Source organism: Phialemonium atrogriseum, assembly GCF_030411735.1.
Source record: "Phialemonium atrogriseum strain 8032-3 unplaced genomic scaffold QBC33scaffold_2, whole genome shotgun sequence".
Classification (NCBI taxonomy): Eukaryota; Fungi; Ascomycota; class Sordariomycetes; order Cephalothecales; family Cephalothecaceae; genus Phialemonium; species Phialemonium atrogriseum.
The window spans coordinates 1,483,976-1,505,326 of NW_026848139.1; the positions used below are offsets into that span (position 1 = coordinate 1,483,976).

The following is a 21,351-nucleotide window of genomic DNA, read 5'->3' on the forward strand; positions in this document are numbered from 1 at the left end:
GGCGAGGACTCGGAGGATACTCACCGGGTAATCATCGCGGGTCCATTATGGATCACGCAATTTTAGACGACAGATCGCTTCAGATAGCTTCTTGGGAGAGGCCTGTGCTAATCTTCCATTAGGAGGCAACTAGGACGGTCAGGGAAGAGGAGCCGAGGTAGTTCAAAGGTGACAGCGATCGCGATTCCCCATGGAGATTTGACACTAATAACAAGACCCAGTTGTTTCAAAACTTGGTGGATCAAGGCATGACGAGCCGACGAAACCATTTGCCACCAACTGCATGGTCTTCCGATCTTGAGCAGCGAAGTGTGGCTGGAGTTTGTGGTTCAATATCGGATAACCATTGTATTGGATATGTCGGGAGTCGAGACCTGGGTGGCGGCAGTTACCTTCCATAACATAACCAGGTAGGCGGGCAAGGACCTGGTCACACGTTAGCGGAAGTTTTTCCCCACAAAAAGGTCAAGTGATGAGATCGCAAGGGGTGACATTGTCTAATGCAGGCAGGCTTTGCTTACCTAGGTGCCTATCTTCTTCACGTTTACGGATCCGTACAGACTTCCAAATCTCAGGGCACCCGTCCTTTCTGGAACATACACTAGGTAGAACCAACAGCAAACAACTACCTAACAACTTTGTTAGCAGCCTTATGCACAGCAATCACATTGCCGGGCTGATTGGTGAAGATGTTTGCTGCAGGGCCGCATCCTGCACACGTGGAGAGCAAGGATTTTCTTTCCGTGTCGGGGCGCCACGGGGGCAGGTTTTACGCCGATGTGGATGGGGCTCCCCTTTCCCGCTGGTTTCCATGATTGTTCCCTCACGGGCAGCTGCCTACATAGGCAATAGACCAGAACTTTATTAGTTACGTTCCTTGGGGGTCTAGAAGTCCAGGCACGCAGCCGAGTCTCGAGCAATAAATAACGCTAGCCCCTCTGCCCCTATGCTGATGGGAGTCGCGACCCAACGCAGTGGTTACTTTTTGAGTTTTCCTTGTCATTTTGCCACCGGTAGTTGAGTTAGGTAGGTAGGTGCGGATAGTAATGCAATTGTGTACCTAAACAATGGACGAACAAGATGCCCGTTTCACGACAGATTGCCACTACATAGCTGATCAAGGGCTCTTGTAGTGTAGACAATAAACATGTTCCACGGGCGGCGCCATTCGCGCCCGATTACACTGTTGGCTGTGTACGCTAATCCACGAGGGTGCCACGCAGAGGCAGATCTTGTGTCAGGTTTGGCGGTATCCCTGCCTGCCGCGAGATGCTATCCAAGGTACCAATTGCGATTCAACTTTGCTTGTCGCACTGCTGACAGCTGTGCGAGGGTGATGGATTTAGAGGGCACACATCAAGAGAGCACCTCTACATTGCTCCTTACTCATAATTGCCAGCCACAGGCTTACAGCAGCATTTGAGAAGTTCCATCTTGCTAGAGATGGTGAAGTGTACTTAATATATTCAGGGGAGACGCTAGGGGTGTTTGTACCCTTCCCCCCACCCATACCCCCCTGTCCACTTGGTCTAACACCATCAAACAAAGCAGCCATTGACCTCCACGGAAGCATCGCCACGGACCACCACCCAGAGCTCTGCGTCTTTCCCCTTATTTTACCAGGGCTCCAGTCCTTTCCCCAGCTGGCTCCATTCCCTTTAAGGAATGCTGACCGCCTGGCATTTCATTCCGATTCTTCCCAGCTTGCCCTTTAGCTATTTTGCATCCTACACCGTTTCCGGCCGTGTTCGATCCAATTCCCCGACTCCACCCTATACTCCCCTTGACGACGTGACGACGGCACCGGACCGGAGCACCTCGTGTCACAGCAGCAGCCTCACGGTTACCGACAGGAACGCTACCGAGCGAATCATCTCTCCTCCCTGGCCCTCTCCCATCTGCGATCCGCCCTGCTGCTCGCCCTCGAATTGCACATCCATACCCTCTCTCCGAGCCCATCACACGCTTCCTACATACATATCAGACCCTGGACTTTCAGATAGGGGGAAACCATAGGATGTCCGCGTACCCGGTGCCCTAGCTTGACTTTCCCGTGTTGGAGAGAATCGATAAACCGTCGTTCAATGGGTAACAGCCAAGGCAAGCCCGTCGAGTTCGACGGTGAAGGTAGCTTCTCCCCATTGTCTCTGGCTAAACCGCATCCTGACCGCTTGCTCCCCCCCCCCCCCCCAACAGCGAACCTCAACCATTTCCGCTTGCTACGAGTCGTCGGCCGAGGAGCCTTCGGCAAAGTCCGGATCGTCGAGAGGAAGGATACCGGCTTGTCTTTCGCCCTGAAGTACATCCGGAAGGATGAAGGTGCGCCCCCATGCCCAATCGCTGTCTCGAGTCCACAATGCTGATCTCACGTCCCTCCCCTCCAGTCGTCCGATCTGAGAGTGTTCGCAACATCATCCGGGAACGACGAATGCTCGAGCACGTAAACCACCCATTTATTTGCAACCTGCGCTACAGTTTCCAAGATATCGAGTACATGTGAGCTCTCCCGAGTGGATCTTTCCAGACCGTCGGGCACAATCTTACTTAGCGGTAACAGGTATCTAGTCGTTGATCTGATGAGCGGCGGTGATTTACGGTTCCACATCTCCCGAAAGACCTTCACCGAAGACGCTGTCAGGTTCTGGATCTCCGAACTGGGCTGTGCCTTGAGATATATCCACGGCCAGAACATCATCCACCGAGACGTGAAGCCCGACAACGTACTTCTAGATGCAGACGGACACGTGCACTTGACAGACTTTGTAAGTCGCCTCGACCTGTACAAGGCCTTGTTGGCTAACTTGAACAACTAGAATGTTGCCTCGGACGTTGTTCCTGGCAGAATTCTATCGAGCAAATCCGGTACTCTGGCCTACCTTGCGCCCGAGGTCTACGCAGGCCAAGGCTACGATGTCCGCGCCGATTGGTGGTCATTGGGGGTGCTCTTCTATGAGTGCATCTACAACAGAGTATGTGCCCCAACCGGCTCGAGGTTCTCCCGTTCCACCTCACTCGCACATGCAGCCTTTACGCTCCTGTCTGTCGTCTGTCACCGCTAACCAGTTCCCAAAGAGACCATTTGAAGGCAACTCCGAGGCTTCGCTTGGCACAGTCATACAGGCCGCAAATCCCAAGTATCCTGTCACCTCTCCGCCGGTCTCGTTACTCTGTTTATACGCCATCAAGGATGCCCTAGAAGTGAACCCAGATAAGCGATTGGGTTCGACATGGGAAAGCTTTACGCGACATGACTTCTTTTCATGCATTGATTTCGAAGCCCTCGAAAGGAAAGAGATCGAGCCCGTATTCGTCCCGTCCTCCGAAAAGACGAACTTCGATGCCACCTATGACCTAGAGGAGCTGTTGCTCGAGGAGGCGCCCCTAGAGGCTCGCGCTCGGAGGCAAAAGCCGCGCGATAGGTTAAAAGAAGACGCCACAGTCAAGGAGATCAGAGAGGAGGAATTGTATCGCATGATCGAGACAGACTTTAGGCCGTTTGACTACACATTGGCGGCATATAAGAAGTAGGCTTCCCAATTCGTCGTATTGAATGTCCCCCCTACAGCAACTAACGTTCCATCAGGATCACGGCACAGGTCGAGGGTCAACAAGCCGCTGGGTGCCCAGTCCTCGTCATGCCTGATGAGATGCATGCGCCGCAAGCACTGACGACCGACGAGGCGACGCCAGTTTCTCAGATGACAACAAATGGAGCTACCAAACAACCCTCACTCCAATCACAACCCGCCTCCGAAACCCCCCCCGGCCAAGAAAATGGTGCCGGCCCCCCAAACACTCACAAACTGCACCCCCCGTCAATCAGCAATCGTCGACTGCCATCACCCCTACAACCGTACCCTCAAGCCTATACAAACAACGCCAATCCCGGCAGACCCGGCCGCGGGGGTGCGCCGGGCATGATTGTCGAGTCCCCTACCGGCGGCGTCCAAGTCACTCTAGATGGCGGCGGTAGCTGGTCTGATCTCGCTCGGCAAGATGCCACATTACCGGCGGATGCCAGCGGCACCAACCACGAGATGGGCGGGAAGCTGGAAACCGGCGGCGGCGGCGTCTTCGGGTTCCTGAGCAGGAAGAAAGGCCGTGCAAATAGCCCCAAGCCAAAGGAAAGAGGCGTGCTTGGGAAGGAGGGCGCAAGAGTCGTTATTGGCTGAACTACAGCCGCTCTGAGACGTGTGGCCTCCCTATCGACGAGCAAGTCCGGCAACAGCGCGATACACAGTTGCTTCGTGGCGATGTTCGAATTTATCCGTTTTTCTATGTTTTCATATCCTTTGGATACCCAGGGGATAGGAGTATCCTGCATCGCATACCCCAGTCACGGGGCCCATGGGCCCCCTTTTCCAGTCGATACCAGTTGATTACGGTGGATTCTAATAGCGCACCGAACTCCCCACTCTCTCGGGCCGGTAGGGGACTCCTCCTAAGCGGCCAACCTGGAAGTATGGGGAAGTGGGAGTGGCAGTGGGTCAGGGGTTGGCGGTTTTTTGTATTTCCAGATATGAGAGTTACTCCACTCCTATTGAGTATCTTGGATTATCCGGATCTTAGGCCCATCATGGTTAGAAGCTAGGTCCGCACCAGACTTTGTTCTGACCATGTACGCGCATTCTCATCATACACGCATATGGGTGGTTGGAAAGGGGGTGGAACGGAACGCCACTCCAGTTGGCGGCAGCGTAGCGCAGAGAGGACCCATGGCGTTACCGGGGCCGAGAGATTTAGCAACCGCAAGGTCGATTTCTCCGCACCAAACGCACGGTGACGATGGGGCCAGAGCCCCCGCCCTATTGCAGAGAAAGGGATGTTCGGCGAAGGAATGCCGTGTGCTTGGACGTTCTGTCATTTCTGTACGGGCGCGAAGTCTAGCTCAGGCGCGAGAGAAATACAAAATGATGTGGCAACGATGGTGTTCTTGTTCAGGGGGCGCATAATAGCATCTCGTCGAGTAGGAGAAGTGCTTTAAAGGAGAGAATCCCGCCACCTGGTGCGATTCGATTTTGGACACGGCATCTTCTAGACGATATTCCCCAAGTTCCATGCAGGTGTGGCTATCGTCAAGGAGCCGCCAATTGATCTCTGTCAAAGAGTAGTCTGCCTGACACAGCTAGAGTTGGGTGGACAGTTGCTAGAAAACATTCTGTTCACCATGCAAAAGATCGACTCGCAGTCCTGCCACTGCAATCCCAAGCAGTATCAATTACCCTCAGCGACTTTACCAGTCTACATAAGAGTGGCCTTTGTTCGCCTGTCCTGATCCCGAAACCGTATAAACTCCTGTTCTTTTAATAAGTGATGGTGTTGATAGGTGCTCCACCCCCTTGCTCCCCTTTCCCAAGACACAATGTGCCACCTTGGACAAAACTGCCAGCCGGAACCGAGGTTGATACCTCCAGGCTCAAAGCATGAGATAAAGACGGCTATACAAGTTGTACAGAAGCTTGGTTGCCCCGGCGCCCGTTTGTTAGGCCTGGACCAAAGCATTTCCCTCCTGGATTGTATTTTGCGCTGTCAGGCCACACTCGGCCAACTCCTTGTCCGACTTGCCCAAATACTTCTTCATCACGTTCTTGAAATCATGTTCGTCAACCACCGCACCAGAGCCTGAGCACTTGGCCTTCTTCTGCAAATCCGAGCACAGGCCATCAAGGTCGAAATCGCCGCTCTGGACCTTGGGGCAGTTTTGAAGCTTCTCCCTATTGTGGTTGTTAGCGCAGCTGGGTCTCAATAGCCGAGGGAAATGCGAGACGCACCATATCTTGTTGCACGTTAACAACTGGCCATTGCTGTCGAGCAGGTCGGCGCTCTTGGCGGCGTCGATTTCTGCAATCAGATCCTTCTTCTTTGCCGGTAAGGTCACCGGCAAGTTGTAAGGAGTCGTGAAGTCCATATCGAACGCATCCTTGAAGAAGCTTTCATCCAAGTCGACATTTGAAAGGACACTATCCTGAGGCTCCCGGTAATCATTAAATAGCTGCGGCGCAAACTGGAAGTTGTTCTGCGGTACCCAGTTGAAGTCGTTGATGTCAATGTTGGCGAAATGGCCCATGTCTGTTGGTAAGCTTAGCATCTTGCGTTTATAAAAGCGCAACGACTAAGGGGCTGAAGATATACAGATGTATACACCACAGTGCACACTTATACTTCTGCTAGAGGTTGTATTTGAGGAGGTATATGTGCCACTTGGCCGGGTACGAGAATGGTGAGAACGGTATTTCCAATCTTACCTTGATTGGAATTGGCCAGGGTCGGTTGCTCCTCGCCAATGGTGGTCAAGGTGTCCACAGGCTTGAAGCCCATGGGCGATTGCGTGAAGGGCTCTGGAGACGTCCCGCAAGATGAGCTAGTACCACCCATATTCGAATTGGACGAAGAGGATGGAGAACTTGATGATCCTGCAGCGCCGGCACCAAAGTGCGACTCAAAGCTGCTTCGTGAGGTACTTCCCATGCTGCTGTGGCTGGCAAGAGCAGGGTTATAGAGGCCGGCTGAGAGATCCTCCTTGCTCGGTTTGTCTAAGCCGGCTTGGTTGAAACTGCTCAGATTGGTGGGACTCCGAGTGTCCTGGGGGCTAGCTTGGCCGCTACTGTCTCCCTTTGAAGTGTTTGGTGTGGTTGAGGCAGATGACATTCTATTGTTTCCGCCATTGGCCCCGCTCGGAGGACCAGGAAGAGCTCCGAACTTGGGGAACTCAAACTGGAAGTTGACGTCGTTGATGTTGTTGACGAAAGCTTGGCCAAACGTGTTGCTGGGAGGGGCTTGCACCGTCGAGCGGCCACTGGAATTCAAGGATAGTCTCTTCCTGTACTCGCTCAACTCGACGGTCATTTTCTCAACCTTTGCGCGCAGGAGCTCATTCTCATGGTTGACGGTCTCGGATGCCTTCTCCAACTCCTGAACTTTGGTCTCGAGATCCTTCAAGTGCCTCTCCTTGCGCTCACGGAAAGCGCGCTGGGCAGCGCGGTTCTGGGCCTTGCGTTTCTGATTGACACCTGTTAGTGTATGCTCATCCAAGACTCTGAACGGCTGAAGCAGACTTACCGAACTAGGCTCGGTCGTAAGAGGCTTCCTCCCAGGCTTCTTGGCGACTTTATCCTCACTCTCGCGCCTTTTCGCACCATTCTCCTCATCGTCATCATCGTCAGGATGACTCCGTTTGTCCTGGTTATCAGCCTCGGTAGAGTCCGACTTGGTCGTGGACGGAGCGCCACCAGGTAGGTCACCGATCATCCTTGTGTTGTTGATATCATCGAGGGAGAAATCGATGCTGGAGTCAGGGGCGCCAAAATCGTAGTCGTAGTCAAGTAGAGGACTGTCTTGGAACCCGGGAACAACACCATTCCGCTCTTGAATTGGAGAGCCATCGAAAGATGACAATGAACCGTGAGGCGCATTGTTGGCCAGAGAGCCGGCGGCTTTGTTGGCGTTGAGGGCTTCAAACAAGAGGCGCTGCTGGTGCGGGGTCAGGACGAAGTCGCCCAGAGGGTTTCGGGTTGAGGCCATGTTGTCCTGATATAGATAGTGATGCTGGCCGGAGGTAGATAAGTCTGGGTGGTTCAACAACCTGTGATTCTCCTCCACTGGGCGATGGCGGATGTTTGTTGCCTGCACTGAAGGGAGTATTGGGACGAGATATGCGTAAGGGGTTTCACGAGTGGGGAAGTGGTATGGAAAAGTGGGATGGAGAATGATTGTTCTAGCTCGGGGATAATTGCCCAGTGTGGGCGCAGCACTTGAAGGTGGCTCTTCAAAACTAATGCCTCGAGCAGACTATGCACTCCAGAAAGAGAGATGTCTGCAGTAGGACTCGATGCGCCGCCTTGTAGGGCTCAAGAGGCTCAGAGGCAAAGGTTGAGTGGATGTGAGGTTGGGGGACGGAAGTCGGCTCGGAGGTGGCGGGTGGAGAGGGAAAGCAGAAAAGTTGTGGCCTGTCGGCGGCAAGTTGTTGCCTGAGTCAACTGATTCTAGGCCTTTCCCCTTTAAGAAAGCTGGAAGGTCTAGGAATGGGGCATGGAAGTGCGAATTCTTAGCTGTTCTCCAGCCCTCGAAGGTGAGTCTTTGATTTGTAATTTGTCAGCACTCATCAGGGAGGGGGGTAAATTGCAGGGAGGTGTACGGTGTGTAACTAACGTCAGCCCGGCGCTAAGGTAACCCCGCCACTCACCTCGGAGCCTATGTACAGTACAGTACCTAGGTACCTATGTATGTGCTTCAGTGCTCCTTGGTTTTTCTTCCCATTACATGGAGTCTCTCTACCTGACAGTATGTAGTCATTGGATGATAGTGACTGTTGGCGCTATCAATTAGAGATGTTTTTAGCATCCACCTTGTCACCTTCGACAAGCCAATGCCAACTGCTTCCGGCACGTGGATCTATCCTACCGATTGCCCCGCATTTCTTTACCCATTGGGACTTAGCCTATAGCCTAGCTGGGGCTGGCACAGATTCACGCCTCACACATGCAACAAAGCGAATCACCTCAGCTTGGTCACAGCGCCCTGTCAACCTAAAACAGACTTCATTCAAAGTGTATAATGATATCATGGTCTTGCCTGCGCTTCCTCATATGTTAGGCATTTGAGACGCTCAAGACTTCACCTTGCACTGCCAGAACACATCACCGCCATGGATCTCGCCTACGACCATATCCAGGAGCAGTCCTTCCCCCAGGACAATGAGGGCTCCTCCGACAACAACGACGGCAACAAAACAGAGCAACACTCAACACTGAACAACGACCTGCAAGAGGCTTATCGAGCCATCTCCACCAGCCCTTGGGGCTCAAAGATTGGTGGTTTCTTCGGCAGTGTTGTCAAGCAGGTACGTATTCGACCCAATCGACGGGCCCCCGATTAGGATCCCATCTCATATCAACATCTATAGAGCGAGTCGGTCTACAGAGAAGCCCAGCAAGAGCTCACCTCTGTGGGGCATGACGCCACCCGGGGATTCTCCGACCTCAGGGATTCAATAATCAACCGGACGCGATCTCTCTCGCTGACCACCTCGCAGGCGCCGACGAGTGATCAGGCCCCCGATGAAGCGGAGGAGAAAGACAAGGATACCACACCAACAACTTCCAAGGGCATGTCCTCGGATGAGGCCTTGAAAGAGTCGGAGACAGTGCTGTCGAGACTTCGTGTCGAGGCTGCTAAGCGACTCAAAGATTTGCAGAAGGCTGAGGATGCCGCAGATGAGGCTCTGTTGAAGTTCGGCTCCAACCTCCGGAACTTCCTCCGAGATGCCGTTAGCATTGCCCCCCCGGAGGACGGGTCTGACGGCCAAAGTTCAACTGTCATGTTTGAGAGCAAAGACGCCCAAGGAAAGCGGGTTATCCACACCTCACGCTTCGACGCCCAGCTGCATGTCATCCATACCACTACCGATAACTTCATCAAGGACCCCACTGGATCCGAATTCGACTCGTGGTCAGAGGGCTTTGACATTGATAAGAAGACTATCGACATAAGCAACGACTTGTCAAAGTACCCTGAACTCAGACAGACTATGGAGAAGTTGGTACCGGAGCAGATTCCGTATGCCGATTTCTGGAAGAGATACTACTTCTTGAGGCACAGCGTTGAGACTGCAGAGGCCAGGCGGCGGGATCTACTGAAGGGTGAGTAACTATGTATGTTGTAGTCCCCTTGACATGTCCACTAACGCCCTCGACAGCGGCTTCCGCCGAGGAGGAAGTCGGGTGGGATGAGGATTCTGAGGACGAAGCCGCGCCCGGAAAAACGACGGCCAAGACAGGGCGACCGGAGTCCGCCCAATCGTCAACCACGATCCATCCTCCTGCCGACCGTGGTCTCCTAAAGCCATCGGAATCACGGAAGTCGAATGATGAGAAGTCGCAAGCTGATAGTGATGCGAGCTATGATGTCATTGGAGCCGCTTCAGGCAACCCCAGCCACGCACCCAACAGCCCCAAGGAGTCCCGAAAGGGCGATGACAGCGAGGAGGAGGACTGGGAATAACGGCCTGGGAGACGAACTGAACGATCTATAGGTTATGAACGCTTGCGAATTGGCTTGGTTATGCTCGTCATGGTCGGCGGATGTCTATTGGATGGGTTCGATTCGAAGCCGCGGTCAGCGGCTGTAATAATTTTGAACGTGCGATGCGTAGATACTTCGATATCACGATAGTTTCCGCTTCAGCCAATCTACCTCTTCTTTTTCGATACTTTGGTAAAGCCTTCCTCATCCACCTCAGGGGCTTCCTTCTCTTTTTTGGTTGATGTTAGGGGAGGGGCGTCTTCCATTTCGATTTCGCCGCCACCCTCCTCGTCGTCTTCGTCGTCACCCTCATCGGTGTCCCAGTCTGTATCGTCGTCCTGGTCCTCGGCCTTCTTGAACACCACCTTGCTGCTCTTCCTGCCCTCCCATCTCCGCCTCAGCGCATCCACCTCGTCGAACTTCCCCTTCAGACACTCGCCCCGCACGCGAACGATCTGGTCCGCGACCTCGAAGCTCGAGTCGTCGTCGACGTTGACCTCAAACTCGTCAAGCATGACCTGCAGTATAAACTCCTCGACGTAGCCGACATCCGGCTCCGCGCCGCTGTCGCCGGCATCATCCTGCACCGCGGGAGGCGCCTTGGTGAGGTCTGGGAACAGCTCGACGACGGCGCCGCCGAACCAGTCGCGCTTATCTTCCGAGTCCGGGCCACCCCAGTTGTTCTGGACGGCGAGGGTCAGGTCGGGCCAGAGATGGAGCGCCAGGGCGACGCCCTGCTCGAAGTTGGATTGGCATGTCGCTGGTAGAGAGAGAGAACCGTCAGAGGAGGGGGAATTGAGGGGTGTGGGACAGAATCTGGGCAACTTACCTGGAGAGTGAGCGTCTGTTCCTGAAGCGGAAGCCATGCTTGCGCGAATCGCTAGGGAGTTCGCAGGTCAATGTATGGCGGGGCACTGGAAGATGGTGGGGTCTTATCTCGCCGAACATTTTTGAACATTTTTCGATTTTTTGGAGTTGGGCGGGGGAGCCATACAGTGGCTAAACACACACCCTGCGCTATCGCAACCCCTGGCCTCGATCTGAAGGTACTTAGGTACTTTGAACAGGTATCCATTGATGGCGTAATTGTACATACATTGGTTAGTCGGCATCGTCGGTCGTACGATGATATATCTGTGCCTTGGCTTCCATTCTTTCGATCCCAATCATAAGAATTGCAGTGCACGTGCTGCCACTTCTGACCCTCGTGCCTCGTTTGGTTCGGAAAGTTCCAGATACCGTCACCTTAAAAACATCAACGCGCAGACTCGGCGATAAACTCAACTTCTCCTAAGCCCTTCCTGCCATTTCCAACATGTCGTCGGCCGCAATCTTTGGCAGCACCGGCCTCGTCGGCTCACACATCCTCTCGACCCTCCTCGCGAGCGAATCCGCCTTCGCGACCGTGCATACCGTCTCCCGCCGGGCGCCCAAGTCGGAGGGGCCGAAGCTGCACGCGATCGTCGAACCCGACACTTCGCAGTGGGTCAGCAAGCTCACGTCGATCAGCCCCGCGCCGACGACGGTGTTCTCGGCGCTGGGGACGACGCGGGCGCAGGCGGGCGGCATCGCTGCGCAGTGGAAGATCGACCACGACCTGAACGTGGAGCTTGCGCGAGCGGCGCGCGAGGCGGGCTCGCGCGCCTTCGTCTTCGTCTCCAGCGCCGGCACGGGGGGCCTCAGCGGGATGGCGCCCTACTCCAAGATGAAGCGCGGCGTCGAGGAAGCCGTCGAGGCCGCCGGGTTCGAGCACGCCGTCGTCCTGCGCCCGGGCCTGATCATCGGCGACAGGGAGGTGCCGCACCAGGGGGGCCCGCTGCTCAACGGCGTCGTGAGGGGGCTGGGCAGGTGGTGCGGCCAGTGGGCCCAAGACAAAATCGGGCAGGACGCCGAGGTCATTGCTAGGGCGGCGGTGCACGCTGCGAGGATCGCAGAGGAGGGCAAGGCGCCGAGCAAGTACTGGGTTTTGGAGCAGGCCGATATTGTGAGGTTGGGGAGGACGGAGTGGAAGGACTGAGAGGGGCCGGATACGCCGAGGATGTCGACAGAGTTGGACTCCATGAGTTGGAACTCACGAGCATGGACTTGTCGAGCAGCAGAGAAGGACGCGAGCAGGAGCTGATACCCACTATAAGCCTGACGGAAGGAGAAGAGATATAATTATATAATTGGCAGATCTATCTATCTAGCCTCACTAGAGGTACTACAGGATGCTACGCCGCTCTCTTAATATGGACAGAGTTCCTACAACTTACCAGAGGAGGGAGATTATTTGCAACTCGAATTCACCTACATGTGCTTGCTCTCGACTGGCGACAAGAAAAGGCCCAGCCGAACATTCGTTATTCTGCCTCTACCACAGTTGGGAAGTATCAACTACAGCCGCTGTTTCATCCTGTGAGTAACTCGAGGTCCATAGGGCTTCGGACATGGAATTGTTATTCCCCCGTCTCACGTCCCACCCGACCTACGTACCACCGTTCCGGTGTCGCGCCTTATCTGCCCGACCCCTGCCCCACTACCCCACCAGGGATGCCCCTTTGCGCCGACGGAACCAAATCCAGGACCTACCTCGCTACCTACCTCCCTACCTACTACCTATCCAGCGCTCTTCCTTGCCCACGGCACATCGCCCAGCTCTGATGCGCATCTGAGCTGTGGTACATTGTGACCAGGACAGCCAAAGATCCACCAGGCCACCTCCTCGAATCGACTCTGAATACTCACCACACCCAGAAAGGTTAAAAAAGGAGAAAAGAAAATGGCAACCACCACCCGGCCGTCCATCGTCGGCCCCGACTCAGGTCCCAAGCCCCCCTTCCCGCTGCGCATGTCCGGCGCCGTCATCAGCGGCTTCGGGCGGGGGTCCAAGGAGCTCGGCATCCCGACGGCGAACCTCCCCGTCGACACCTCGGCCGCGCCCTGGATCTCGGACGCCAAGTCAGGCGTGTACTACGGGTGGGCGTCCCTGCGGGGCCTGCCGGCGGACCACCCGGACGCCCCCCCCGCCGGCGGCCAGGCGGCCGTGTCCGTGTCCGTGTTCCCCATGGTCATGTCGATAGGCTACAACCCGTTCTACGGCAACGCCGTGCGCAGCGCCGAGGTGCACGTCCTGCGCCGGTTCGCGGCCGACTTCTACGGCGCCGAGATGCGCCTGCTGATACTGGGCTTCATCCGCGAGGAGAAGGACTACGCGTCGCTGGAGGCGCTGGTCGAGGACATCAACTTCGACTGCGAGGTCGCGAGGCGGAGCCTGGAGCGGGAGGCGTGGAAGCCGAGGGGGCTGGGGTTGGGCGAGGGCGAGGGGACACTGGATGGGAGCTGGCTTGTTGCCGCTGCCGAGGACGGGGCGGCAGGGCCACAGGAGAAAAACTAAAGAGGCTGTTTTGGGGCGTTCAAGGTGTGGGTTCTGCTCTGCGCGAAGCCTGCCTGCCACTTGGGTTACACCTTTCGCGTGGAGTCAAATGGCTTGTGGCGCGATAGACGGATGGTCTCAGAAATATATAGATATCAATGTTCGGTTCTACCAACCCATTATTATTGCAGGGATGAAGAAAGAAAAACCCCCCCAAAAAAACCCAAGCCCTGTCTACGCCGTGAAACTCTCCTCGTAAGACACAAGAGGTATCTCAACGCCGTGACCTGATGCGAAAACTCCGCAAATGCCAAAGAGAAAAACCCCATAAGACTTTTTGTAACCCATTTTCCTTCACCAGCCCTGTTCCCTTAATTATACGACAGCTCATACAGCTAGTTGGTTCCGGTTGCGGTAATAACAGGGGAGAAACTGGGGAATATCGTTAGTAAGACAGCACGACAGGTCGGTCATTTGATCCGGGGCATGCTCACGTTGATGATGATCATCATCGGTATATCGAACGTGTCCCTTTTAATGGTCCACGTGTAGCTGCATTCGAGCTTGCCATCCCTCTCCAGCTTCGAGATTCCATGCTCGCCGTCGATCCGGGCAACCCTATTACTTAGGATACTGCCTCTCAGATCCTTCTGAGGGGTCTCGTCCGTGGGACCTGCTGCGTTGTTGATACTCTCTTGAGTCCTGTACTTGAGCAGGCGACATTTCCTGATCATCCGACCTCGGCTGTCGTTGAATGCTAGCTGCGCATAGTCTTCGTAAAACGCGATGACGCTATCGTCATCCATGAGTTCTGCGAGAAAAACTGGCTGCGGTTGACCCTCGGTCGACGTTGTGGACTCCAGCTGGTTGAGTGTCTTCAATAAGGGTGTCGACAAACCCGCCCGCCCAGTGTTGACGGCGCTCGACGAGCCAGAAGACATACCCGTGTTGACGTTGAGGTTGGGTTCCTGCCCGAGAAGAACCCCCTTCGTCCATCCGGTAAGCGCAGCGAACTCCTTGTTCACACCTGCTATCTCGCCGGTTCGTCTGCATACGATGGCCGGGCTGGAGCACTGTTGCATGAACTCATCGTACTCGAATAGGGCGCGTTGGAAACTCTTCTCCATGAAGACCAAGTCTTGCCTATTCAACGTCCGAGTGCATGATATGAATGGCGGACGGATGCTCGCGAGCGACTTGGCGATACGAAGCGTCTTGGCGGCCGAAAAGCGGTGCTGCAAGAAGGCGATGAGCTTGTGAAAGCTCTTGACGTATTGGTACGGCTCTTTCACAGTCTCGTATATAAAAGAAGGGTCGCGGTTGCGCTTGCCTAGTATCGACTGAGGGCCCAGCCTCGTCGATGTCGACTTTGGTTTCAGGCGGTTATGGGGAAGAGGCTGCGTTGGAGGCCCAGGTGTGCTACTGTATGAAGGCATAGTTGGCGAGCCTTCAAAGCCGAGGTTGGTCGGCTGAGGGCTGTTATTCTCCGTGCTTGGACTTTGGAGACTTGAAGGCCCAGCCGCAATAGCATAAGCATGGGGAAGGCCATGCTGCAGATTCCCTTGCGAATAAACGCCAGCTGCATTGTGGTCCATGCCGATAAGGTCCCCCATCACATTGGGGTCATAGACCTTGTTGGTTTCATACTGGTTGAGCCCGTTTCCAAAGACGCCAGCCGAGCCGAAGTTCGCATCACCTGCTCCCTGTTGCGAGAGGGAGGAAGGATCGCGGGGTGGTGTCTCGGCAGCCCCGGAAGACATGTGGCCGAGCATACCAAACTCCATCGCCCCATACTGGCTCCCAAAGTTCAGGCCTTCGAGGTTGAAGTTGAATATTGCCGGGTTGCTCGGGTCGAAGAGCGCCGGGGCGAAGTTCGACATTTCTCCGGACACCTGTGGAGCAGCCAGCCCCGCCATTTGGGAGTTGGGTGTCTGGAACGTCGGTGACATGGGCGATTGCTGACTCCCAAATCCCAAGCCATCTTGTAGAGACGAAATAGTGGGTTGCCCGGACGAGAATACCGGGTACTGCGATGAGTTACCGGGGGAGAAAAACGTCCCGACGGTAGACGATGCGTCGGATCCTGCGCTGGACGGGTGTCGCTGGCCGTTAGACTGTGTGTGCGCGGACGAAGCTGCCGTTCGGTTGTAGCCTGGCCCCAGGACGGGCCCCAATGCTTCGGCCGGAGCATCGTGCAGGTATTTAGCCTTCTTCCGCACACCGTCCTGGCAAGCATCGGCCAGACCACGCTTAACACACCTCTGACAGGGTCGCTCATCACCTAGTAAGGGTATTAGTGAGGTGTTCCGGCCATGCGCGCTGTGTTATCAAAATCGAAGACTTGGCGTCTCCTATCTATCTAACTGACGCCAGGGGTGGGAACAAGGGGGGGAGAGGCAAACGCGAAGGGGAGGGGGAAGCGAAACGGAAAAGTGCCGTATCCCACAATGTCTAGGGTGGCAGGCAGGATGAGGTAGGCAGAGATAATAAACCAAGTCTTGCACATACCGCAGGTTAGGTGAGCCCTTTGACAGGCAAAGCAGGCTCGCCGCGCTTTCTTCCTCCGGGGGCGCATCGGGTCTTTGGGGTCATATTTCTTCTTAACCTCCCCATTGGCATCGACGCCCGCTGAAGCCACGTTTTGGTCTGACATTTTTCCGTCCTCGTTTTTGACTGGTGTTTCAATATCGTCGTATTCGTTCTCACTCTCAGACATGACACGCAAGTAGTCTTCGTTGGCCTCTGCGTCTTCTGGCATCGCGCCTTGGTCTTGTATATATATACAAGGCTACCAAGGACCAGGCCTGTAATGAGCGGCACGGCAATGCAGCCAAGAGGCCAGCAGCCTTTCTGAGTGTTCCTGTCAACACCGCACAGCAAGGGTAGGTGGGGTCTTCAACTCGTGCAGAAGGTCCCCACGGCTGTGGTAGGATAAGAGTGAGTGATTGGTGATTGGTGATTGGTGATTAGTGTTGCGTACTGCGTGCTGCGTGATGTGTTGCTGCACCAAAGTGTTGTTACCAAGACCGGGCAGCAAATAGAATAGGGGTAAGGGGCTGCGTTGCTCGATAATGTGGTTGGCTCGGCATCTGCCCGACCACAGATAGAGTGACGATCGCGGTCGCAAAGCTGGGGTCAGCGGCGGATATGGCGTCAATGATCGATTTGATTGATGCTGGCACTGCGCATCAGCAATACGATTGTAGATCCCTCTTCCCGGCCAAGTTGCACCTCGCAGCTGCTGCTCGATACACGATCACAGCGTTTCGCCCCTCGTATTCTCAGCGGTAGATCTGAGGCTCCCTTCCAATGGGCGCGAAGCCGGATGGGCAGAGGCGCCCTCGTGTGACGGTGCCGACTCGAAGGCTGGATCAATAGTAGGCCGCATCGACAGCTCGGCAAGGTCGCGAGTCTCGCACAGTCACGTCCCGGCGGATGGGGCTCCTGGTTTTGGGATGGGCGCTCGATTGCTGGGATGTGCTGCGTGAGAGGCAGTTGTGGGAGGACAAGGAGCTGCTGCTACCCGTCCGCCTTATGCTTGTGTGCATCTGGCACTGACGCGCAAGCACCTGGGTGAGGAGTGAGGAGGGCAAGGGATCCTGTCTAGCAACAGTTGGTCCTGCGCAACGTAGGGGAGCCCTTGGATGGCTCTGCACCGTCTCCTGCTCGTGTCTGGTCTGTATCGAGAGTTGCCCAGATGTTCGCGGTCGCCAAAATCGAAGGTTTCTCGTTGAGGAAAAGCGAAGAGAGGCGAGGATGAGCTAAAGGCGGGGGATGGTACGGATCGACATTCGGTCGAGAGAGTGATTGCAGATTGTGGCGCTTTGGATTTCCCAGATCGACGTTATTCGTGGTCCCAAGCTGTGCGGCTGTAGATCGACTCGAAGAGGAGCTATCTCGATGAGTGGGTGGGTGTGACTGCGGGGTTTTCCTCTCCTTTGGAGTAATCAGAGAATCTCGATTTCAGCACCCCGGGATCCCAATTGCGGTGATTTGCCGAGCTATGACCAAATTCTTTTGTACAGCCTGGGTAGATTTGCTGCGTAGATGCCGAGGGTGGTACGAGGGAGTACTTAGCCTTGCCAGGAAATTCTCCATGCATTAGGGACGCTTGCTCAGCTCGGGTACCTCTTTCCATTTGCCCACAACTTTCATTACAACTAGACATACATACATACCTATTAGGCACCACATGGAAATACACAGCCTGCTCCTTCTGTCCGTAGAGATACCAAGGGATAAAGGAAACGTCTCAGCAAATCTCAACACGCCGCAACTGCAACTGCAGCTACAACTGGGTCCTGCTTGGCCTGCTTGGCCTACTTGGCCAACCACTGCCACCTCGTGAGTTTGTTTTGGTCACCTGAAGGCTTGAAGCCTGACGGAGGACCTACTGTGCGTGCCAAGACCCTGGCCCCATAGCCAAGGCTCATCAGCTTCATACGGACGCACCCCCCTGAACGTCGATTCACATCGAGCAACTTCACGCACATTATAGGCGAACAGGGTCTGTGTGTATGTATCACCAACTGGAAAGCATGCAGCACATCGAAAGCGTGTAAAATATCACCATAGAGCAGGCAGCAGGCCAATAGTTGCGGGCAAGAGCATGATGGCGTTGAGTCTATCGTTGACACATGGCCAACTAGCCTCTAACTGTCTATCCATGCATGTGTTAACCCTGCAACCGCCTAATCATATTGGTTGTACATCCGTATCTCACAAGCACTTTCTCAGTCCTTGACACCGAGGCATTCCATCACAAGCACTTATTTTCCTCATTATCTTCTCCTAGTTGATGTTATCTTGATTCCACATTAGGTTTTTCAGCTTGCCCCGAGTTCAGTGGCTCTGAGCAAGGCTTATTAGCCCCCAGGCTGGTCCTTGCTTCTATGAACCAGCCTTTGCATCTGATGTATTACACAATTTCCCCCATCCAAAGAGTATAGGTAATACTCATCAATATCATATCCGTAAGTTGTCGAGCAACCTCCTTGTGGACTAGACGCGCCCCCAGCAGGTCGATGGTACTTCCAGACTGGCCCAAAGTTTGGCCATGTCTGCAACCGCAGGACCCCTGCGTCGTCTCCCCTTTAGCTGTCGAGCTTTCAACACGAACGGACTGTCCCAGTCTTCCGCGCCCATTGACCTCCCCCAGTTCCCTCATGCTGTTGTTGCAAACCTGCTGTAACTTCGTATTTTCTTCCCGTAACGGAAGAACAGATAAGGGAACGGCAGCATAGCTACTGTCAGGAAGCCCAATAGGCCCGTTGCCCATTGGAAACCCAGCTTCTCGTACATTTGTATTCCAAATAGGGGGAAGGCAGCTGCATGAGTCCAACGTTCAAAATTAGCAACCTGAAATGGGTACCACATGAAGGATCCAGCAGAGCGGATATGAACGTCAGCGCAACGAAACACTGACTTACCTGCAAAGATACAGCGCACGAAGGCATTGCCCGCCAGAGCGCTGGCCGCGTACAGCGGGTATGCATCGACCTGGCACTTTGTGTTAACCTCGCATTCTCACCAATCCGTTCCAAGATGCCTGGGACGGTGTGACCACACCAGGGGCCGCTGGGGCTCGTTATATTGGGGTGTATCACTTACAAGAAACGAAAAGATACCAGTAAATGCTAAGAGGGTTCTGTGAGACGTTCCGATCGGTTAGCCGCATGCGTCGTGCAGAAATCGGATATTCAAGATCACAAAAGCAAGCGACGAAACCGAAAAAAAATTCCCCAAACCCCCATGACAAAGCCATGACTAAATGGTGTGAAGTTGCTGATGCACTCTTGACTTGTTATCAACCAACCGAGGGGGATCAAGCATTGATACCCTGCTGCGCAAGCATATCAGGGAGGACGATGCGGCGCAGAGATATCCACATGATCTTCCAGAGATAGGATGAATACATCGCCACCACTCAGGGGCAAACAGCAGATGGAGGGAGGGAGGGAGGCGGGGCGGGGGGGGACGATGAATAGGACGCGGACGACACTTACCCAAAGCCAAACACGGCGGACCCAATGATAGGGACGATCCAATGTATCGAGGGATATGTGGTAAATCCAAACCAGAAGATGCCAGCAGTGATTAAAGGGGCACCAACAATGGCCGGCGGTAGCTGATCTTCGGGCTCCGGCTTACTCTCTCCTGTCTCCCTCTCGCGTTTGGCAACCAACCCATCTCGAATCTTACGCATGATAGGGACTGACAGGGCAGCAGCCACCATACCGACGAGCAAGCCCAAGAATGTCAGGCCGATCTGCCAGAGGTTGAAACCATGGTTGGTACCGAAGACCAGCGGGAAGGCACCGAAGAAAAGATAGATAATACCAAGGAGGATCGCCGAGTAAAGGTCCAGGATCAGGCACATGGGCTCAAGGGCAAGGAGTTGGAATGGCCGCAGCAGCGAGTACGCCACCGTCCGGCGCATCGATTTGTTGGACTTTTCGATCGGCGCCTTCCACCTCTTGTCGCCGGTCTCCTTTCTGATTCTGCGAGCCTTGTTCTTCAATAAGACAGGATCTGTTGTTCTGTTAGTGGCCCCGATCTCCTCACCAGGCTTGCCTATAATAGAGGAGGTCTCGGCCGGGGGTTTGGTACTCACGATAGGTTTCCGGCACAAACAGAGCCAGCGCAACCAGGAGAACGCCGCTCCAGATGAGCAGGACGTAATGGGTCCACCTCCAGTTGGTGTAGCTGTTGATGAGACCCCCGATCAGCGGCCCGATCGACGGGCCGATGAACGGCGCCATGGTGAAGACGGACATGGGCGCCTGCATATCCTTGCGCGCGAACAGATCGCCGACGGTGCCTCCCGACACGGACAGGAAGGCGCTCCCCGCCAGGCCCTGGAAGAAGCGCGCGACGATCATGGTCTGGATGTTCTGCGCCACCGCCGAGGGGATGATCCAGATCAGGTAGGCGAGGAAGGCCGCCAGATAGATGGGCCGGCGGCCGTAGAACTCGGCCAGCGGGCTCCAGAACGGGCCGAGTGCTATGCCCAGGACGAAGGTTGAGAGGCCGAGCGTGGCGACGAGGCGCGAGTTGCCGAACTCGGCATCCATCTGGGCGTACGTGGACGTGTAGATGGAACTGGCGTTGGTACTAGAGGGAGGAGTGTGAGTTTCCGTTGCGGCATGCGTCCCATCCCACCACCCCCTTTTCTCTCTTCCCGGCAGAACTTACACGCAGAAACTACCACAAGAGGTGATGATGACAATTGACCATTTCCTCCACTTCTTCATGCTCCGCGGACAGAGAGGGTCTTCGTCGCCATTTTCCCAGCCAACTTCGAACCGGTCGCCTTCTGATGGCCTGTCCGGTCCCGGTTGACCGCCGTCCTCTTCCACGTCGTCACAACCGAATCCGTTGTTAGATAACTCCCGGCTAAGAGACTTGCTACTCCTTGCGCCTGTTCCTGGTCGAATTGGTTCGAACCTAGGGTCATGGCCATCATCGCCTGACTCACACTTGGTAGTCGGCGAGTCGGGCTGACTACCAGCAACCTTTTCGATATCTCTCTCCATTGTGCTCATCGCGGGGTGGCGTCCGAGTGCCAGGAAGCTCAAGTGAAGTTGTCCAGATAAACGCCTGGGACCGACTTCCTGAAGCGGTTCCTTATGCTGTCGAGCAGACCAGGGGTTGAGTCACACATGGAGTCTTCTGGGTGGCTCGACATCACAAATCTTAACTCCTAGAGCTGGGAGGATGATGCCGCGATTCGATATTTGCTGATTCATCAGCTGTGGACCTCGCGATTGTCCAACCGAAGGGACCGAGCCATCCTGGCATGGCTCCTTTGCACGGTAGGTACCGGGTTCCATCGGCGCCTTGTCGGAATGCACTCCGGTTTCCGTGGGAATAACACGGCAGTGGGTTTGGGGTCAACCCCATGTTGGGCTAGATCTGGGCTAGAGAATGGGCCTTTACCAAGCATGTTACGTAGCGATGACTAACAGCGACGCAAC

At 55.0% G+C, this 21,351-nt stretch overlaps 8 protein-coding genes across 8 annotated transcripts; 4 read left to right on the forward strand and 4 right to left on the reverse strand.

The window, feature by feature from the left end:
- Positions 1-2,084: 2,084 nt before the first annotated feature.
- On the forward strand, positions 2,085-4,172 carry QBC33DRAFT_554932 (putative agc yank protein kinase; the record flags this gene model as incomplete). The annotated part of the gene is made up of 7 exons (XM_060429571.1): positions 2,085-2,127; positions 2,197-2,319; positions 2,385-2,496; positions 2,558-2,762; positions 2,814-2,969; positions 3,073-3,524; positions 3,584-4,172. 7 exons carry the CDS (start codon positions 2,085-2,087, stop codon positions 4,170-4,172), a joined length of 1,680 nt encoding a protein of 559 aa, XP_060287980.1.
- A 1,310-nt stretch (positions 4,173-5,482) lies between these two features.
- On the reverse strand, positions 5,483-7,521 carry QBC33DRAFT_554933 (PAP1-domain-containing protein; the record flags this gene model as incomplete). Its single annotated transcript, XM_060429572.1, has 4 exons — positions 5,483-5,714; positions 5,772-6,069; positions 6,246-6,999; positions 7,060-7,521. The coding sequence occupies 4 exons, from the start codon at positions 7,519-7,521 to the stop codon at positions 5,483-5,485; spliced, it is 1,746 nt and encodes a 581-aa protein (XP_060287981.1).
- A 1,123-nt stretch (positions 7,522-8,644) lies between these two features.
- QBC33DRAFT_554934 (BSD domain protein) lies at positions 8,645-9,999 on the forward strand (the record flags this gene model as incomplete). The annotated part of the gene is made up of 3 exons (XM_060429573.1): positions 8,645-8,839; positions 8,903-9,638; positions 9,695-9,999. 3 exons carry the CDS (start codon positions 8,645-8,647, stop codon positions 9,997-9,999), a joined length of 1,236 nt encoding a protein of 411 aa, XP_060287982.1.
- Positions 10,000-10,187: 188 nt separating this feature from the next.
- QBC33DRAFT_511264 (Pre-rRNA-processing protein TSR2-domain-containing protein) lies at positions 10,188-10,886 on the reverse strand (the record flags this gene model as incomplete). Its single annotated transcript, XM_060425828.1, has 2 exons — positions 10,188-10,780; positions 10,850-10,886. 2 exons carry the CDS (start codon positions 10,884-10,886, stop codon positions 10,188-10,190), a joined length of 630 nt encoding a protein of 209 aa, XP_060287983.1.
- A 224-nt stretch (positions 10,887-11,110) lies between these two features.
- QBC33DRAFT_166823 (protein FMP52, mitochondrial) lies at positions 11,111-12,409 on the forward strand. The gene has a single exon (XM_060422282.1). It carries the CDS (start codon positions 11,336-11,338, stop codon positions 12,035-12,037), a length of 702 nt encoding a protein of 233 aa, XP_060287984.1. The 5' UTR covers positions 11,111-11,335; the 3' UTR covers positions 12,038-12,409.
- Positions 12,410-13,579, forward strand: QBC33DRAFT_166822 (putative riboflavin kinase). Its single transcript, XM_060422281.1, has one exon. The coding sequence runs from the start codon at positions 12,782-12,784 to the stop codon at positions 13,394-13,396; it is 615 nt and encodes a 204-aa protein (XP_060287985.1). The 5' UTR covers positions 12,410-12,781; the 3' UTR covers positions 13,397-13,579.
- On the reverse strand, positions 13,580-16,469 carry QBC33DRAFT_166821 (uncharacterized protein). The gene is made up of 4 exons (XM_060422280.1): positions 16,356-16,469; positions 15,884-16,296; positions 13,870-15,656; positions 13,580-13,807 (listed from the first exon to the last, which is right to left on the reverse strand). Exons 2-4 carry the CDS (start codon positions 16,131-16,133, stop codon positions 13,763-13,765), a joined length of 2,082 nt encoding a protein of 693 aa, XP_060287986.1. The 5' UTR covers positions 16,134-16,296; positions 16,356-16,469; the 3' UTR covers positions 13,580-13,762.
- Positions 16,470-18,043: 1,574 nt separating this feature from the next.
- Positions 18,044-21,020, reverse strand: QBC33DRAFT_166923 (major facilitator superfamily domain-containing protein). The gene is made up of 6 exons (XM_060422283.1): positions 20,570-21,020; positions 19,989-20,488; positions 19,381-19,906; positions 18,986-19,022; positions 18,805-18,874; positions 18,044-18,702 (listed from the first exon to the last, which is right to left on the reverse strand). The coding sequence occupies exons 1-6, from the start codon at positions 20,917-20,919 to the stop codon at positions 18,539-18,541; spliced, it is 1,647 nt and encodes a 548-aa protein (XP_060287987.1). The 5' UTR covers positions 20,920-21,020; the 3' UTR covers positions 18,044-18,538.
- Positions 21,021-21,351: the final 331 nt, after the last annotated feature.

What these genes read in the sequence shown, in the direction of transcription:
- QBC33DRAFT_166823 (XM_060422282.1), top strand. Translation starts at nt 11,336, where the DNA reads ATGTCGTCGGCCGCAATCTTTGGCAGCACCGGCCTCGTCGGCTCACAC.
- QBC33DRAFT_166822 (XM_060422281.1), top strand. Translation starts at nt 12,782, where the DNA reads ATGGCAACCACCACCCGGCCGTCCATCGTCGGCCCCGACTCAGGTCCC.
- QBC33DRAFT_166821 (XM_060422280.1), bottom strand. Translation starts at nt 16,133, where the DNA reads ATGCCAGAAGACGCAGAGGCCAACGAAGACTACTTGCGTGTCATGTCT. An exon ending in AAGGGCTCACCTAACCTGCG is followed by an intron (nt 15,657 to 15,883) that starts GTATGTGCAAGA and finishes TACCCTTACTAG; the next exon opens with GTGATGAGCGACCCTGTCAG. An exon ending in CGATGATGATCATCATCAAC is followed by an intron (nt 13,808 to 13,869) that starts GTGAGCATGCCC and finishes GATATTCCCCAG; the next exon opens with TTTCTCCCCTGTTATTACCG.
- QBC33DRAFT_166923 (XM_060422283.1), bottom strand. Translation starts at nt 20,919, where the DNA reads ATGAGCACAATGGAGAGAGATATCGAAAAGGTTGCTGGTAGTCAGCCC. An exon ending in GTTTGTGCCGGAAACCTATC is followed by an intron (nt 19,907 to 19,988) that starts GTGAGTACCAAA and finishes ACAGAACAACAG; the next exon opens with ATCCTGTCTTATTGAAGAAC. An exon ending in CGTGCGCTGTATCTTTGCAG is followed by an intron (nt 18,703 to 18,804) that starts GTAAGTCAGTGT and finishes GGACTCATGCAG; the next exon opens with CTGCCTTCCCCCTATTTGGA.